The sequence below is a fragment of the Metopolophium dirhodum genome, chromosome 1 (assembly GCF_019925205.1).
Source record: "Metopolophium dirhodum isolate CAU chromosome 1, ASM1992520v1, whole genome shotgun sequence".
Lineage (NCBI taxonomy): Eukaryota > Metazoa > Arthropoda > Insecta > Hemiptera > Aphididae > Metopolophium > Metopolophium dirhodum.
In genome coordinates this window covers 63,149,380-63,168,582 of record NC_083560.1, presented here as the reverse complement: position 1 = coordinate 63,168,582, position 19,203 = coordinate 63,149,380, and the positions used below count along the sequence as shown (strand labels likewise).

The window sequence follows — 19,203 nt, the reverse complement described above, 5'->3', positions numbered from 1 at the left end:
CATAGGGTTTCTCTAATTTATGTAAAGTTTCCATCAACATTTTTTACTAGAGGTATGCTATATATATGCAGATCTAATTGAACAAAAAAGACGGAACATCGTGCACAAACGATTCACAAAATATGATGTAGATATAGACACTTTGCTCATCTCAACTTTCAAATTTTGATACAACTATTTATTAGTATAGAAAATTGTTACAATATAACGGTCAAATATCGCTTAGGTATTTAGCATAAACTAATTTCATCAATACAGTTCAGATTTCTTACACCACTTGGTTGTAGATGTAAATTCGAAAGAACGATTCAAATTTACAATTTAATATTAATACATTTCATAACATTCAACTATAGTTGTACCTAGTACCTTTGCATAATCCAAATTCATACAACGTTTTTAGACAAAAATCTCGTTATTTCTTTAGTTACATATTTAAATAGCAGTTTTTTGGTTGTTTTATATTCATAGATTTTACCTATAAAAGTACTTAAAAATTATTAAGAAAAATCGTAATAGTTTTTATTCATAGTTCATTCTATACGATTCAGAGACTGGAACCTTTTGAATTTATCGGTATCAGTTCCGGTACAGGTTCTCCAAAAAAAAAAATAACTGTTCCAGTTCGTTTCTAGTTTTTTGATAAAAAAAATAAAGGTATCGGTTCCAAATAATTTCGGTACCAGTTCCAGATAATTTAGGTACTGAAAAGCATAATAATTTTAAATATCTATCCGGAATGCAGGTTTAATTAATAGCATGAGAAATATTAGAAAACTCATACGATCATAGTTTATATACAAAACAGTAATACCATAAAATTATTTTATTTTTGAACCTAAAAGAGCCTATTTAATTTAAAAATTCCAGTTCGGTTCCGGAACTTTATTTATTAAAATAAAGGTTTTGGTTCCGGTCCTGGTTCTTAATATTTTAAAGGTTCCGGTACCAGAACTGGTTCTTAATTCTTATAGGTTCTGTTCCATTCCCTGAATTACAATTCGAAAAGAATGTGGTCGAGTTAAAGATTACTGCCTAAGTAATTTCTTAACGAAATCTTAGTTTCTATTGTACCAACGCGTAGAATTTAACTTCGTATCAGGCGAATAATGAACTCCAAAATTTTATTATCAACGTTGCAAAAAAAAAAAATTACGTTCGGAAAAATTATCTTATGCATATTATATTATTATAGAAACTGTGCAAAAAAAATTGTTCTATAAAGTTTTATATTATTATTCATTACAATAGTTCAACAAAAAAAATAAACTATATTATAATACTGTTATTACATTGGTTATAGTTTATTACACTATAGTGTAAAAGTTTCACATAAAAACGTGTTGGTATATTCTTAACTAAAGTGGCAAATATAAGTGTGCAAGGTACAGGTGTTATAAAAATATTATATAGTCTTAAGCTTTTATATTTAATAATGTTCGTATGTTTCCGTAGTTAAAACGTAAACTGTAAGGAGAGTTACACAATTCGTTGTGACTTGTGAACCAGGACAAATTTAATCTATATTCGGATCGTCACAAATATGACGTTAAAATGATTTCATGACTAACACTATTATACTTAACTATATTAATAAGCGACTAGAGAGCGAACGTTAAAATGTATCCGTATCTCGCATAATTAATAATATCATGATATTATAATAACTATAGTTTTTGCGACGTCGACGGCCATCAGATGGTCATCTAAAGGTCGCAAGAAGAGCCCTCGAGCATCACCCCCGGTATGATCTCAGTCCTAGTTGATCTGGACAGTTGATGGTTCAGCTCGTTCTTGTAGTCCTTTGACCGTCTTACGTTGTCTGAGTCCGACCTACGACCGTAATCTTCTTCTATCCGTGTCACCGCGTCTGGTCGTCCGCCAGCGTACCTGTCCGTCATTCGGTCACCGCTGGACGAGAACTCTATAGTCCGACCATCCATTGACGGACGTTTGTAGTTGGTCTTTTTCAAAATCGCCTGTGAACCACATGATATTATTATTATAGTGATGCTATTGTTACACGGGGAATTAAATAGCTAATAATAGTATATACTAGCAGGACAGTGCTAATTATTCTATACGTATAATAGTAATAATTTTTATTATGGGGGAGGGGGGGTGGTGCTGATAATGTATTTACATAGAGTTGGTTTAACTAGGATCTCCTATAAGTTTAGCATACCGATGTCAAGGTTTTATTTTAAGTTTGTGTTCCTGTACGGCTATACAATTTTGTATTTGCAGTAACTTCCATAGACCATTTTCGGGTCTCTTAATATTTCGGGGAGGGGAACAGCCTCAACACCCCCTGGCTACGCCATAGCAATATTATTTATATCTTATACATAGATAATATAAGAATGAATAGGACATGACTATACCAGTTCCATATGGGGCCGTGTGCTTTTTTGGGGAAGGGAGAACGTAAAGAGAGAAAGACGATATGGGGCTTTTTAAGGTTATGTGCAAAACTATTTTATTAAATAATAATGATAACATGATAGTCAGTTATATTTAGATATTTGTCAGTTTTTATTTTGATTGTTGTGCCACTTGTGCCTGGAAAATTACTCTAAACTTTGTTAAATATTTAAGATATTTAAAATATTTATTATTATTTATCAATTATCATATCAATATTTACCCCATATAACCTTAAAAATAGTATCACTAAAGTTTCATGTGATAAGTTCTTATGTCCTATCCATTCTTATATTATCTATGATGTTATAATTATTTGACAGCAGCTAACCTGAAAATTGTAAGGAGGATCGTCTTCGTCAGCGTAACCCGACTGGTATTGTTTACCTTTTAATTGGAGTTCAAGAACAGGATTTGATTTATCTGATGGTCTGAAAATTAAAATTAAATTAATTTTAGTTTTATCTTAAACAATTGTATAAATTAATAATAGATTAACTGTTTTCAAATTTAAGTCTGATGAATGTCTTCTAGGGTATAGAGAAACATTAAATGTACCTTAAGCCTAACCCCTTCTATGAATTTCAAATTATACATAAATACATAATGGTATATAGTATTATGGTGTTTTTAAATAACTATTTACTATGTACTTAGTCATACCTGGTATACCATATTTTATTAATTTTATCAGCATGTATAGTTTTTAGGGAAATCGTAAAAAATGTTCAATAAAACGTTGAATTTACTTTTCAAGGAAAAAAATTATATTTCTCTACACTTTTGGGGCACTGTTTGTATCCAAAAAAGTAGTCGTTGGATATGTTAGATAGATATGAACTTAGATATGTTTAACTAAAACATACATAATTGTAAAATCTTAAATCAATACCATACAATTTTTTTTATTAGGTAGATACCTTCATAAATTAATTTTGTTATGACTATACTCTGTCTGTATTAAATGTAGATTATAAATAAAAATATCGAACAACGAACTTTTTTATGTTTGATTTATTCACTTTAGGAATCACTTTCGAATCATTTTTCTCTTTCACGCTATATCTGTTGTCACTCACGGGTTGTTTCATTGGTTTTTCATCCTGTTTTTGTTGCATACGATTGTTCTCCTAATACAAAAACAACATTTTGAATGCATGTCTACACTTGCATTGTACACGAAGTACTAAATTTGTGCTTACAAAATATTGTGGTTTACTGTATTCGGGATCGGAAAATCGTACTCCTTGAGTGATATCCACTTGTATGCCTTGATCTGTTCAAAAATAACATAATCATTAAAAAACTATTTGATACATGTATATATATATATTAAAGAATACAGATGTTTTACATTTCGTATATTTAAAAAATTCTATTATTTTTCTACAAATGATAATTATAATAAAATATTATCATTGTAATAAGTGCCACAGAAAGCTTGTTTTATATTTATCTATTTTATTTTAATGGCTCTATCAAATAAATACCAATAGAAATAGGTAACTAATGTTGATCACAAAATATCCAATAGTATATATACGGTTGCGTCTTGGTTTAAATCCAATTAAAATACTTATAATATACCTACATCAACACATCTAATTTTATTAGATAACAGATGTCAGATTATCTGACTCTGATAGTTATGGTTTAGGTCACATGTGCGTTGTACGAAAACTAAAACATTATAATACTGTAATTTTTAATGTAACCTAATATAAATTTAATATCTCGATTCTCAATTGTGGTAAAACTATCTATAAGCCAATATACCTAATACTTAAGTACCCACTTGATATGATAAATTTCAGTCAACACAAAATATTATTTAAAACAATTAACAACATAATATAATTAAATAGATGTATTTTTTCGTTTTTTTGTATGACCCAAATCTAATAATATAATCTATTCTGGCCGGTGGGCTGGTTGTTTTCCATCGACATATTACACACAACACAATATGCTATATACAAAAGTGTAAACTAAAAAATGTTACCTCGGACAGCGAACGAATGTTTCAAAATTTTAAACGCAGTACGAGCTTCTGGAAAACGATTCAGAGGAGAGTCCCAATTGCAGTCATCCACATTACTCACCATACTGAAACAAATTTACAGTACAAATGGTAAAGTAATATAATATTGAAAATAATGTATACACTGCCATATCCCTATAATGCCTTAAATATTATCGCTAACAATGACGAATTTTGAATTGAAAATAAATATATGAACGGATAATAATTAGATTTATTGAAATTTAACATTTGAATTGGAAGAAGATATGAACCAATAATGATCAGTAGTATAATATTGTGTTTAAATAAAATAAACACATTTTTTGGATTTAAATTAAAATTAAAATTAAATAATTTAATGTTACAAGACGTCCTTTTAAAAATTATTCCTTTGCAAAATAACGTCGTAAATTAAAAACTTAACCAGCTCTGCAGCTAGCTTGGACAATTATTTCTCGATTTAAGTTTACTTGTTTTGAATTTCATTATGAAAAATAAGACCTGTATTAAAATTTAAAAAAAAATGTTTATCTTCAACTAGGGACTACTTAAAATTATATGCGAAAACTGTCGTATTTATCAGCTGTATAATAATATATCAGCTAATATTATATTATAGTGATCTAGATAGTTAAAAGTGGTTCTAAACGTTTCATTTGCGTCGGAAATATCGAGGGTTTTACGTGATGTGTACATCACATCGATACGGCAATCGAATACTATTATAATGTGTATGCGCTATTAGTTTTTATCACTTTTCGTCCATCAAGTTATTATGATTGGTTTCCGTGTCCATTTGATTCAATTGGAACGGTATCTTGTACAAATAACACCTCTTGCTGCCCAAGAATTCGTTTACGCTGGTCGTGCTCATCACATCTTTCAGCATAACCGGTCGGTGGTTCATGTTGTTCAAGTTACTAATCGCGTGCTGGTTGTACAAATGCACCTGCGGACGAATCATTACAACGCGTATTATGTACATAATATTATAATAGGCATCGATCAGTCAAAGTGACCGAGGGCAATCGGAATCCGATAGTGCGGAGCTTCCGATAAGAAGACATATTATATTATACTATCGATGCGTATAGATAGGTACTATAAAGACTGAATGATGTCGAATAAAAATTCGATTAGGAGATCACATCTGTTAGACAGTATATTTACTCGGTACTTCCGAGTTCGCCATACGAAGACGTACGTTTATATATATACCTACATACCCGGTTTCAACTGCGTACCTATGTCAAGTACTTGAATTCAAGAGGTTTTTTTTAATAAATGTTAATTATGCGTATTGCGTATCTTCCCCTTCCAGTTACTACCTTATCAATACAACGTTTAAATTATCAGGTGGGTACGCAAATTTTTTTTACACTTTTCATCCCCTTACTGTTTTTTTCTAATTCAACGTGCCTTGTAGAGATGTAAAGTTATAACAACTTTTGAGAATATTATTGAAAAAAACTCATGGACTTGAGTTCAAATAAAATAATATTAGGGTACCCATACTGAAAAAAAAAACGATAACTTGTTTCAGCGGAATATTACTAGGTATATAACATATTCATATGTCACTTAATAAAAGATGACGGATATTCTGGTGTGTTACCACAGTACACGGTATTACCTCGAATATTAGAATGCAACGAATTTTGGAGTACACTAAGGGCTATGGTTTTATAGTTTTTTTGTAGAATAATATAAATTTAGTATACACCACAGGTTTTTTTTATTATTATTTATAACTGCACCCGACTTAATAAATATTTGTTAAGCTTATTATTTTGAAACTGTACAAAAGTCGGGCAAGAGTCTTAAAAAAAAAAACTTTTTACCAATTACAATATTTATATTTATATAATGTTTCAACTCTGTTAAATCATTTGTTTGATTTTAAGTATTATGTTTGTGCGATGTTTATGTGATGGCCAATATATGTTATATTGACTTAAATAATACTACGTGTCTAAACTCACCTGCAACGAAAAGTATACAACGTCTTGAAGTTTGTTGGCTCGATCCAACAACACGACTTGATAAATTGACTTTCCTTTCCATTTATTAATAATCATCTTTAGTTTTTTACGACCTACAGCATCAAGTTTGCCTAACAAAAAATTACGTTAGTCAAATTAATTTGGCATTATATTCCGTTTGAAAAATGAAAATACAATTAAAAATATCTTGAAATAAGATATTATCATTTAGACATCAGATTTATTGGCTATGCACAAGGTATTATTCTCATAGATAATTATATATATGTAAATCTTTAATGTTCTATAATATCAGAAGATGATATTATTTGTTACAACATTATAAATAATCATAACATTACGTCAGTTGTATTACTATAAATATTAACTTAGTACGTACCGAGTTTTATCGAACTGCTTTTATTTCGTACTTGATATCCCTTATAATCTAAATGGAAAAAAAAAATTATAGTCAATCAATTATATTATTTTATATGTTCAAACATGTGGCTGATCTTTGTTATTGATTATGATTTATCGACAAATAAAAATCATTCTCGATAAGTGCTCAGTATATAATAATATGAAGATCTCAAAAAATTAACATACGCATATAGCCGTGTGTCAAGTAGACAGTTATAGCCTCATCAGTCATCACCGTATAATTACGAACTATTATTTTTCGGCCTGTACTTATTTTGAGGTAAATCTAAAAAATGTATAGGTACCTTAATCTAAATAATGTTCTCAAACAAAATAAGTACAGCTAATAATCGTCTAATTTTTTACTAAACACGAAATATAAATAATATATTGTAACCGAACCGAATGCATAATTAAATCGTCAGCCTAGCGATTGGCTCTAACTGGACAATATTATAGCGTGTAAAACTAAAATATGAACCATACAAATTGTTGCATAAATCATATGAGTAATCCAAGAAAATTAAGTCATCAAACACATCAAACAAATATAGATTACACCACTTCCCCAGAAATTATTCTATTCCGTAGATGTATGCAGAAACACTTTTCTCGTGAAACTTTAACAATATGGAACCTCATAGTTTATGCAGTAATAATTAGTGAAACCTCGGTATCTCGAAGTTTCTGTTTATCGTAATTTTTTTTCCGTCCCTATTATTAATTTACATATTTTAAATTACCTTGGCAACCCGGAGTTTTGTTACGTCAATTTTTTTTTTTTTTTGTCCCTTATTTAGACTTGGAGATACCGAGGTTCCTGCACAATACCTAACTAGTTAAAGAAACATTGATATCATAATATGAAATTCGTATTATATACTCACGTTTTTGTATGACTAGTGCCGCTTCCTCATGAGAAGTTGAATATTTTTGTTTATTCGCTGAAAACCAGAGTTAATGAGAATATTATTTTAGCGTTAAAGTACAATTTCAATATATATATATATTCAAATATTTTGATAACACGTGAATAGATTATATTAAAAAAATTCAAGAATACAAAAGATACGATGTACCAATTACTGTGTAACGAGTATGCCTATAATAGTTACTCATTATATACTCATTAAGAACTACAAAATATCATAGAACTTGATTGTTATATACATGCGCATACCTATTCTATAACTCTATAAATATATACATATTAATATGTAACTGTGTAATATACATTTTTTATTAAAGAAATTATTGATGGGATACGATAATGAAATATTAATATTACGTTGTTATAATATTGTTTCATTTAAACGTGAAAGTGTGTAACACGGCTTTAAAACAATAATATTATACAATATTATGTACAATACATGTTATGAATGAGCGGAGTCAATATCGATCACATATTTTTATCAAAAATTAAAAATCTAAAATCGTCAATTATAAAAAATAAAATAAAATATGATATAATATAGTGAAACTTTCATAATATTACGAAGTCTTATGGTAAATAAAACAAAATTTTTTACAGAGAAATTTGTTAAATACAATTATATAAACTTGGTTCTATTTTGGTTTGGTTTTCACAAATATTTTGTTAAATATAAAATTTTGTTAAGTGGAAGTTCGTTACATCGAAGTTTCACTGTACAGTGTATATTATGTTGAATGATTTATATTTTCTTTATATTTATAATTTAGTTTCTGTACTATACATAACACTATTTTTAACAAATTTACACATTTGTTACTTTGATAAATTAGAAGGTTTTTGAAAACTACGCTTTCTCGATCAATAATAATAATAAAAAAAAAGTATTAATAATGATAATAATAATACATTTACAATAAGTGAATAAAAACGCATTGAAATCAGCTCATTGTTTATTTTAAATGTGTATTGTTTTATGCTAAAAACAATACAGAATTCACGTGTGTTACATCAAAATCTGAGAAGCCGAACACGTAAATATTTGAATGTCTATTATGAGTAGTTATTGTATTGGGTTCTCAAAAATTATAAAAACAAATCTAATAAACAATTGTTGTTTAATATCGAGTGCGTTCAACATCAATTGGTAAAACGTTCAAACTAATTATATTTAAATATGAAAAAAAAAACACTCCAAGCGGAAATTTAGAAATTATGTATAACACCAATATAGTATTCTAGATTTCAGGTTAATTATTAGTAAAAAAAAAATGTTGTATAATCTGCATAGCCATTCAAATTTTACGTCGTGAAATATTATTATCTACGAATAAGACAATATTATGAAGATCGAGAAAGCAAACTAAAAATAAAACAAAAATCATAGGAACAAAACTGCGACTAAGACTTGGATGCAAACAATTACTATTCAAGTGCCGAATTATTAATCAATTAAAAGAATATTTATACTGACCCATGCGGGAGCTGACGTCGACCACAGACGACAGCAGATAGATCGTGGTGCCGTTCGAACTCCAGAAGTTGTGAAATCGGATTTCGTGTAAGTGTATGGTACAATATATTTTAGTAGGTTTTGGCTGCAGACTAAACCGTGTCGGTGGTTCTCAGATTTCGATTATTGAAATAAAAAGTTAAAATGACCAACAGTGCTTATGGACGATAATAGTGATCGTGCAAAGGCTGAAGCACGACCAATCATATTAGTTTATAATCAAAAAATAATATATAATATGTATAAACATGTTGAATTAATATCATCTATTATTACATCGAGACAAAGTTTATATGTTTAAATAATTATGATTTGATACTAAAAAGTAGACAGCTACTTATTAAAATTACAACTAGATTAATATTTATTATATAATAATATGTAAGTAGGTATATCTTGATTATTTCTCAAAGATTTTTTCTTTGATTAGATTGCCAATCCCGGTCGAATTAGATCACAAAGGTAAGTACACACGCTAAAACTGAGCTACACTGATGTAGCGCCATATTTTATGTTTGTTCATTTTTTCCCGGGGAAATGGCCAAGTCGGGTTACGCAGCTATTGTACAATATTATAATATAATGTACGAGCACCAAACGAAAAACCACTTATTTGCGTGTGTTTATTGTTTTACGCGCGTGCGTGTGTGTAAGTGTGCGTGTGTGTGTAAGTGTGTATGTGTGTAAGTGTTTGTGTGGGTGAGTGAGTGTTATCCGTGGGTCTCAAAAACGACGGTGTACACTCGAAAGCGGCGGAGAAGAGATTTTTTTGTCGCGTTTCGTTAGTTTTTTGCGCTCCACCATGCCATTCACGCGATCGCACGTTTAAATCTCCGTCTCCGCGATATCGTATATATTATAATGTTGTGTGTGTGTGTTAGCAAACGTCGCGGGGCTTTGGGGCATGGCTGCGTGGCCACCGCGGGGGAGGGTAAAGTCTCTTTGTACGCTCGCGACCCCTCGGCGGTGCCGACCAGACCTTTGATCCGTTTGGCCGACTTCAAAGGGTAAGCGCAATTAAAAAGCCACCCCCTGTGCCCCGCGGGCGCGCGAAATAATCTCTGCCCACTCGTTCGGAGTAGCAGGGAACTACCCCCCTACAACCTCCCCGCCACCGCCAACGACGACAGGAATCTCCCGAACACGAGGGTCCCGCACCAAATCCTCCGAACGCTAGCGCTTGTCATCGTCATCAACGTCATCACCTACCCTTTGGTCGTGCACAAGTAGCGGCATTGGTGTACGACACATGATATTATATATTATATTTGTGTATATGTGTACACGTACGCCGTGTATAATGTGCGGGGGATTATTATTTTTATTATTTTATTATTATGATTATAATATTGCGTGCAGAGCGCAATTCGTTCGCGTACGAATACCCTAAAATATTGTGACTTATGACTACGATTGATTTACGTGTCCATGGACGTAAGAGCGATTTTATTTGGGGGGAGGGGGGTAGGGAGCTTTATTACATGTCGGTATGACCATAGGTCAGATTTACTGAATCTTGGCGGAGTAACAATACAATATCCGAGCTAAATGTTTATTATAATAAATAATTGTAACAAATTTCTTTTCTCTATGTATTGAATAATATACTAATAATTATTATTGTGTGGAGTATAAAAAATATATTAAATAATTTATTGCATATTAAAAATAGACTGCAGTATACTCCTACGAGTTTTTCTCAAAATAAATTTTGTTCAGTCACCGGTGCCCGGTATGCATCTATTATACCAGTAACCAGTGCGTTATTTTAGTGAACTATTCAATACTATTGTGTTATGTTTTAAATATGCGGCGTCTATCTACTCTCTTACTATTAAACGTATACCTACATTTAGTTTGATCACTGCATTTGAAGTACATGAATAAACCAAAAGATAATTTTATATTTCTAACCATTTGAAGCTCTGAGTACATAGTACGGTGGCGTATATAGGATTTCATCTTGCGGGGTGTATATAAATCCAGATTCAGGATTCCCGACACTATAATTAATAATAATAATAATTCTATAGACACACACGCCCACACAAACTTTTATTTTCAGGCGGGGTTGGAACTCCTACCCCCTAATGTCCCAATCATATGAGAGTTGAGGAACCTATCCAAAAGCGTATTTTATCACTTGATCAAATTAAACGATACGACGTTTTTGTCGTCACGGTCATTAATATATTCATATACTTTGAACTTAAACTATACCTGCCTGTTTACAATCAATCCAAATTGGAATAGTCACCATGTTTAACAAATTGAGCAAATATTTTTATTTTGGAATAGATTTCGTGCATAATAAGATTAGTTGTTAAATTTAATACGGTATAACAATATTACAGTATTTTTTTAATGAGCTATTGTCTACGACCCTCTTTGGATATTATAGATCGTGTAAAAACATTCATTATTTTCCTATATTATATGCATTAAACCAACGTGCGAGTCCCGAGTTGCTTTTAAATCATTGGCGAGGGTTGTATTCTTTTTTTTTGCCACTCGCATTTTTAGACCACCTAGGTTTAAATACGTATACGCTAACACTTTTTATTTTTATTTAATACATAACCGGCTGTATGCATTTTAGGGGATTAGAGAAAAAATCAAATTAGCTTGAAAAAAAATGTACTCAGTTATGGTGTATAATATTGTGTGAATTTATTGGTATGGTAATTTACTTAAACAATACTTGGATCGTACGTTATATACCTATTATATTGTTATGGTACGATAGTTGAATATGAAAAACACAAAATTATTATAATATAAAAATCTTCCCAACGCTTAAAATAACTACTCTATTATATATATAAAAAAAAATAAGTTAATTTTTTAGAATATATTTAAATTTTATTATTTGTATTATTTTCCAACTAAACAACACTACAATAATTTAATAACTATGGATTATAATAGTATAATATAATAATAATATAACAATACGAAAAAAAAAGTAATAAAATTGTATGTTACTTCAACAAACTAGTTTAAAAATATTAAGACTGTATTAACGCATCGTCATTACCAGATTGTTGTTTTATCAACTGTGGTTGAATTTTCCTTTTCGTAATGAATGCTCGGAGCATCGACTGTACTTTTACAACTTTCTTCACTTGGGTCTCGTAGAGCCTGAAAGTTTTCAGTTAGATTAAATACATTATAGCCTATTTGTTACGAAAAATCGTCTACTTTTCAAACGCTGCAGGTTAATGTTAATAAAAGGGTATAATACCGAAAATACGATGCGTATAATTAAATGTGTAATCAATAATAATGTCGATGGTTGATATACTGTTTCAAATGTCTAAATGTTGTACGTACCTGGACAAATATTCCTCGTTGTAGTACCGGAGAAAAACTTTGCTCTTTCCAATTAGCCATCCTTCCATTTTCAAACGAATCAGCAATAATCGACAGTTTTCCTTGGTGACTTCAACGTTTTCATAAAAATCGAATGCCAAAAACTTATACCTATATGACAATCATTCCATTATTACGACTGTATAATATGTACCTACATGTATTAAACACACGATTCGACGGAATAGTAACTATTACAGTTTTGTCTAGATTTTATGGAGTATTATGGAAAATCGCAGATCAGTATAATTTATTAACATGAAATAACAATAGTCCCAAGTAAACTGCGTCTAAGGCAAACAAAAATATGAAAATGCGAATGTTACATTGAAAATAACAGCTACATTTTTCTTGAATACCAAATTTATCGCATTTACATGTGCAGAGGAAAGCCTATAGTACCCTACCATGTTGCACATAACACACGTGTGAATAGAAGTGCGTATTATCAGGGCCCCTAGAGGTGGTAGGGACCTAGAGTACAGAGGACCGGCTCTTTTAGGCGCCCATTGAAATGAATTTGTGATTTTTTAAATTTTGATGTGAAAACTTATATTTTGTATTAAATAATTTATCATGCTCTAGGTAAATGTTTATTATAATATATTAAGTAAAAATCGAGTTTGGGACACCACATCGCTTGTAATGGGTTAAATTTTGTTTGACATTTTGTAAAGAGCCCGTAAAACATTGAGTAAAGGTGCCAAAACTTTGATGTGGCCATGTGGGCCGCATAAAACATTAATAAATAACCGTATAATGTGTGGCAACGTTCATAAATAAATTTTATTGTGTTTTAGAAATTGAAAATCGCAACAAAATATTTTTATTAAAATGTTTGCAGCAATGGGCCTTATATATTATACTATAATTATAGTCTTTCATCGCGGTATCAATCTGTAGTTATGTCACCGATAGCAAATAGAGAAAATAAAAGGATAATGTATTGAGTATATTATATTTTATACATTAAATATAGGTACAATACAGGACTTTTTTTTATGCCTTACGATTGTATTTTTACTATATTTGTTTTTAATGGTAGGTGCCTACTCTAAGAAATGTTCTACTACTATACGATCGTCTCAAAAGCAATCAAAACAGAAAGAAATTGTATCATGTATGTAAATTGTAATAGACAAGAAAATGTGACCTGTATGGGCATTTTCGTGATCAGTTAACTAATATGAGAATGATGCCATTATTATCTGAATATAATATGACAAATACACAAAGTCCTACTAGGGAGCTCAACCGTCCTGTAACATTTTTCCCAATAGAGTCTCCTGTTGTCAACAATATTACAATAGAAGCCTGTATTCAGTCACGTATTCAGTATAACGTCTTGTAAAGCTCCTAACTGTCTTAATTTACCTATCCAGTGGATTACGGACTTAAAATAATTCATTCTATAGACGTTTTAACACTACGATTGGTTAACACTATAATATAATATCAATATTTGGTAAAAAAAAATTATAATCTTATTATTATAATCTCTTATATCCGTATCATATTTCATTGAGCAGCCTGAGAAAACATAATATTATAAGTGCTAAAGCAAAGTGGTTAAACAATAGAGTTTGAACCGTAATTCCATTAAACTTGTACTCAAAACTGAAGCTTAGAGTATTTGAATTTTTAAATCAGAGCACCCTGTCTGTGTCGTCAGTAAAATCATAATATGATGGTGCATCATAGTGATCAATCACCATGAATAATATTACCTCTGTATGAACTCGTGGAATGATATCCGGCACGAGTAACCGTCCTGCCGGGCGGACACTGTCTCGACTATGGACAACGCCTTGATCTGCTGCCTGACCACTTCCGGTTGGAAGCCAAGTGGCTCATCGGTAAGCGTCGCTCGCAAGCATCGGACAAAGTGCACGCCGTTCTTTTGCTCGGCCGTGTCGGCCAGCGACCGCAGGATTTCCATGCTGCTCGAACGATAAACCGCAGACGCAGTGCGCATGCGCCGCGTTTGCGAATACTCGCCGCGGGATTCCGTGTTGTACTTCTGTGGGGTGCACAACAATAATATTTACTATAAAAAATTTATAACGATATGACATTACGGTATCGAGAATAATAATTGTTGTCGTTGTTATCGGTACAACTTTTATACGTTAGTGGTATTATTCCCTGGTATATCTGCAGGTTTCGATCTCTCCAGTTGTAGGAAAATATTCGGAAATAATTGTATATGGTGTTTGTTTTAATATCTATCATAGATACCTACTCAAGGTATTATAAACTTTCATTCTTTTATGTATAATATATATATTTTAAATTCAATTTTATCACATTTAATTTTTGGTACATTAGGAAAACATACAAAGGAATGGTACAAATTTGCATTTTGTTTTTATATTAGAATTTTTGAATAATTATTCCAAGTTTAAATACATCAATTGACTTATTTTTGGATTTACTCATATAGCTTATTCTAAAGGTTAAGGATTTTGATACCCTAAACATTTCTCAACAACGTTTTTTTGGAAAAAAATACAAGTGTTTACACTAACTATTTCGAAAATTATTAACTTCTAAAAAATTTTTTTTTGATTTTTGATAAATGCTTTTTTAATTAAAATATTTAATATTATATAGTTTTAGAAAAACATAGCTATAAATTAAAAACACATTTTTAAAATGTTTATACTTTTTGAAATAATTATTGTAAACATTTAAATGGATTGTCATATTAATTATTTAATGTATATAAAAATAAAAACCGGGGGGACGGAGTGGCCGAGCGGACTAAGGCGTCGGCTGTGACGCAGCCGACCCGAGTTCGATACCTTGGCCGCGGGCGACATTTTTCTTCGGGCAAGTCACGGTGTCCCGAGAACAAGTGCCGCCATCCCCCCACCCGGGGCACGGCAGAAACCTACGGGTGCCCCATTAGAAATTCTGCCAAAAACACACACGTGTACCAATCTACCCAATTTAAAAACCTACAGTGCCCTCCCCCACACCCAATAGCCTATGTTGCCGCGGGTTACCCAATAAAAAAAAAAAAATAAAAACCACGTTTAATTTATATAATATTAATTTTTTTTCTTACGTACTCGAATTGGTGTTTTTTCTGACATCAACGCCGCGCCCCATCGACTAATTTTGCTGTTTTTATTTTTAACCATTAAAGTTTTCTCTCTGCACACAGTTAGATTTCCAGATTTTGTCAACCGGTTGGAGAATAAGTCCTTTATCACGTTGTCTTTGGACATACGCATTGTCTCGACAACTTCAGGTGCCAAGAAGTCACGATTTTTTTCAAGTATGTCTTTCAGCTGATACGAGACAGTGCCACTATAATGCGCCACACTAAAGCTCTTTGAACTGGCAACATGGATGTATGGTTCTTTGGGGTTGATCTCTAGTGCATCTATTATACGAATGAAAACATTATTCACATGTACGTACGTATAGATTATATAGGTATTATGGTTTGAGTTATATTATAAATGAGTAAAGTAAATTGTCAAGTAACTGGCTAAAATAAATATTTTTAAATAATTGTTTTATTGCATTATATAATAATGTGATAAATGAATTTAGTACCTTTATAATTTTTATAAAATTGAAATTACAAATAGATAATTAAAAAATAGTATGGATTTAGGTAATAATGATTGTTTAATACAATCTAAGAATACCTAATATGTTCTAGAATTATACTAATATAACTTTTAGTGCATTAAGTTTAATACAAAAATTAATTTTAATTGAATAACAACATTAATAATTATCGTTTTTAATTCCCCAATAAAAGAAAGTTTAAAATATATACTACCGCTATTAATTTGTTATGAAAATATATTATATTAATGTATTAGTTATTACTACTATAGGTAGTCAATAATACGACTATTAATGGTATATGTTTCTTACTTGTTATATATTCACAGTTTTCTTCACAGTTTTTAGTAGCATCGTCAAACATGTAAAAAAGTCCATCTGGGTTATTCATAAGTGCATCTATTATCGGTTTATTGTTTCGGTATTGCATGCTGTACTGGTCCATGCCCTCTTCCTCCAAGTCTTGCTGCACAGACACTTTGATTAGTCTGTTTGTCGACGCAGAGCCGACAAACCATAGAAAAATAAGATATAAAGATGCCATGATTTACGCAACTGGCATATCGAACCATAAGAACGATCGTTTACAAAAGAACATAAAACAATGCGAAGATTCTTTTGTATATTTTATGGACGGGCGCGTAATGGTAATAACATACTTTATATAGGTACACATCATAATCTGCATTATTGTCGCGAATGCTTTAAATTTCTCAAGTGCTACTCGACCCGCTGCTAGGTTCTAGCTGTCATATCACATAGTAAAAGTGTGAAAGTTTACAGGGTGATTCAGAAAGAATATTCACCCCTATTTTTTCATTTAATAATGATAACTTAATCAAATTCTAATTTTTGAAATTTTTTAATATAGCTACTCGATGACCATATTTTTAAACCATTGGATTATTTTGTACTACTTAAAGAGTGTCTATTGTAACGAATTTGCTATGTCAACATTTTCAGAAAAATTATTCACTTAACAATTTTCAGAAAACAAGGGTGGTTCTTATTTGAAAAACAGAAGTGTGTATCACCATAGGACACTCTTTAAGTATGCAGTAGAAAAAATCCCAATTGTTTGAAAATATGATCTCTCAGTATATATTCAATAAATATAAAAATCAAAATTTTAATTAAAAAATGGGGATGATAATGCTTAGCCCTGTATACTTCAATAACTTTATAACGTGTTACTCATTATATACGTTAACGTCATCCAAATCGAATAAAAATAATAATTAATGTTATAGCAGTCCAGTGCTGTACTGTTTTCATTATGCTAAACAACGATAGACAATAATATTATATTTCCACTCATATACAATAATATTATACTTATATTTCTATAGACTTTTTTGGCAACCCTTCCTCACTCACCATTTCCCACGCGAACATCCGTTGATTGTAATGGTACTGGAGTTGTTCGTTTAGACAGTTGACGTACAGTTGATCCAAATTGTTATGGTGGAAACATTCGAAACCGAATGAGTCCATCAAATATACCACATGCGTGTCCCCGCTGCGAACAGTTGGATTTTCTCGATGATGTCACAGCACAATACATTATAATATTATAATAATATCATAATAATATCATAATAATATTATAATAATATCATAATAATATTAAAATAATATCATAATAATATTAAAATAATATCATAATAATATCACAATAATATTAAAATAATATTATAATAATAGTATAACAGTATGAGTGTCATCGTTTTGTATTTAGTTGTAAAACTATAGGTAAGCGGGTAGTTATTTTTCGCAATCGATTCAAAATCCAATTGGTTTACTCACAATATGGCCCTGGTGAACGATAGTTTCAGATTGATGACGTTCACTATCCAATCGAACAGTCTGGCGTACAATGTCTGGGCGAACACTCGCAAACACTCGTACACCCCCGAAACCGTCTGCTTGCGACGAACCGCAGTGCCGTTGACCACCACACAGTAATTTAACAACGACCAGCTCAGTTTCTTCGAGTCCACTTCCAACAATTCAGCGACTGAAAACCAAAAACACGAATTCGTCGAATAACGTCTGGTCGAAGTGGCTACCAGCTGTAATGTACTATAATATGTTGGCTGGAGATGATACCTAAGATGGTAACTACCTAATAATAATGTGCGTACAGAGTGTCAGAGGGATTATTTCATCGAGAACAGGGCAACAATTGTACATTGTGAAAATACAAAGATTTTTACATTTCACAAAATATACGGATGAACATTTTAAAACAGCTATATAGTACCTACCTATTTTTTTAATAGTTGAAAAAAAATAATAAAGTGAATGAACCTATACATGTGAAACGCGGACGCTCTTAATATTTAATATTATTTTATTATATGCAACTCGGTGAAGTATGATATTACTATTGTCCGTACAAGCATACGCATCATATTATTATTGATGAAGTCGAAACATTTTTATTTTAAAACTTATTTTCCGATAGGTAACGGAATACGTGTTCAGTACCTATATTATATAGGTACATAATGTTATAACAATAATAATAATAATAATAATCGGAACTTTGGGGAAATGGTCGGTAAATCTACATTGTTTCGATATATTATAATTTTATACGATTTCGTATAACACGCGCCATTCAACCGTATAGAGTAGTACTTGAGTAGTATACATTTGTATGTTCTGAGCACCTTTTTTACATGGAGATTCCTTCAGTTTAAGCGGGCATTTCTACATGCTCCACCGTGTAACACAACATTTTAAAAAGTATGATTTTTACACAAACAAAATATTTATATGATTTTTTATTTTTAGTTTAGTAGTATAATAATATAGTAGTATATACGTATTACTTTTTTAAGTTTAAAAGAACAATATTTGATAAATATATATTATTTATTATATATTATTTTATTTACTAATACAATTATATAATATTAATTCTAAAAAATTATTTACACAA

At 30.9% G+C, this 19,203-nt stretch overlaps 1 protein-coding gene across 1 annotated transcript in view; it reads right to left on the bottom strand.

Annotated features, from left to right (window-relative positions):
• Positions 1-1,212: 1,212 nt before the first annotated feature.
• LOC132935548 (neither inactivation nor afterpotential protein C) overlaps positions 1,213-19,203 on the bottom strand; it is a 42,025-nt gene continuing 24,034 nt past the window's right edge. The window contains exons 13-28 of the mRNA XM_061002143.1: positions 18,063-18,273; positions 17,634-17,775; positions 16,569-16,722; positions 15,746-16,062; positions 14,399-14,691; positions 12,633-12,782; positions 12,337-12,440; positions 7,740-7,796; positions 6,830-6,877; positions 6,430-6,560; positions 5,203-5,396; positions 4,427-4,530; positions 3,627-3,700; positions 3,424-3,554; positions 2,756-2,855; positions 1,213-1,979 (exon numbers count right to left, since the gene is read on the bottom strand). Of these exons, the coding sequence (XP_060858126.1) occupies positions 1,707-1,979; positions 2,756-2,855; positions 3,424-3,554; positions 3,627-3,700; positions 4,427-4,530; positions 5,203-5,396; positions 6,430-6,560; positions 6,830-6,877; positions 7,740-7,796; positions 12,337-12,440; positions 12,633-12,782; positions 14,399-14,691; positions 15,746-16,062; positions 16,569-16,722; positions 17,634-17,775; positions 18,063-18,273 (2,483 nt within the window). The 3' untranslated portion in view covers positions 1,213-1,706. The remainder of the gene's footprint in view (positions 1,980-2,755; positions 2,856-3,423; positions 3,555-3,626; positions 3,701-4,426; positions 4,531-5,202; positions 5,397-6,429; positions 6,561-6,829; positions 6,878-7,739; positions 7,797-12,336; positions 12,441-12,632; positions 12,783-14,398; positions 14,692-15,745; positions 16,063-16,568; positions 16,723-17,633; positions 17,776-18,062; positions 18,274-19,203) is intronic.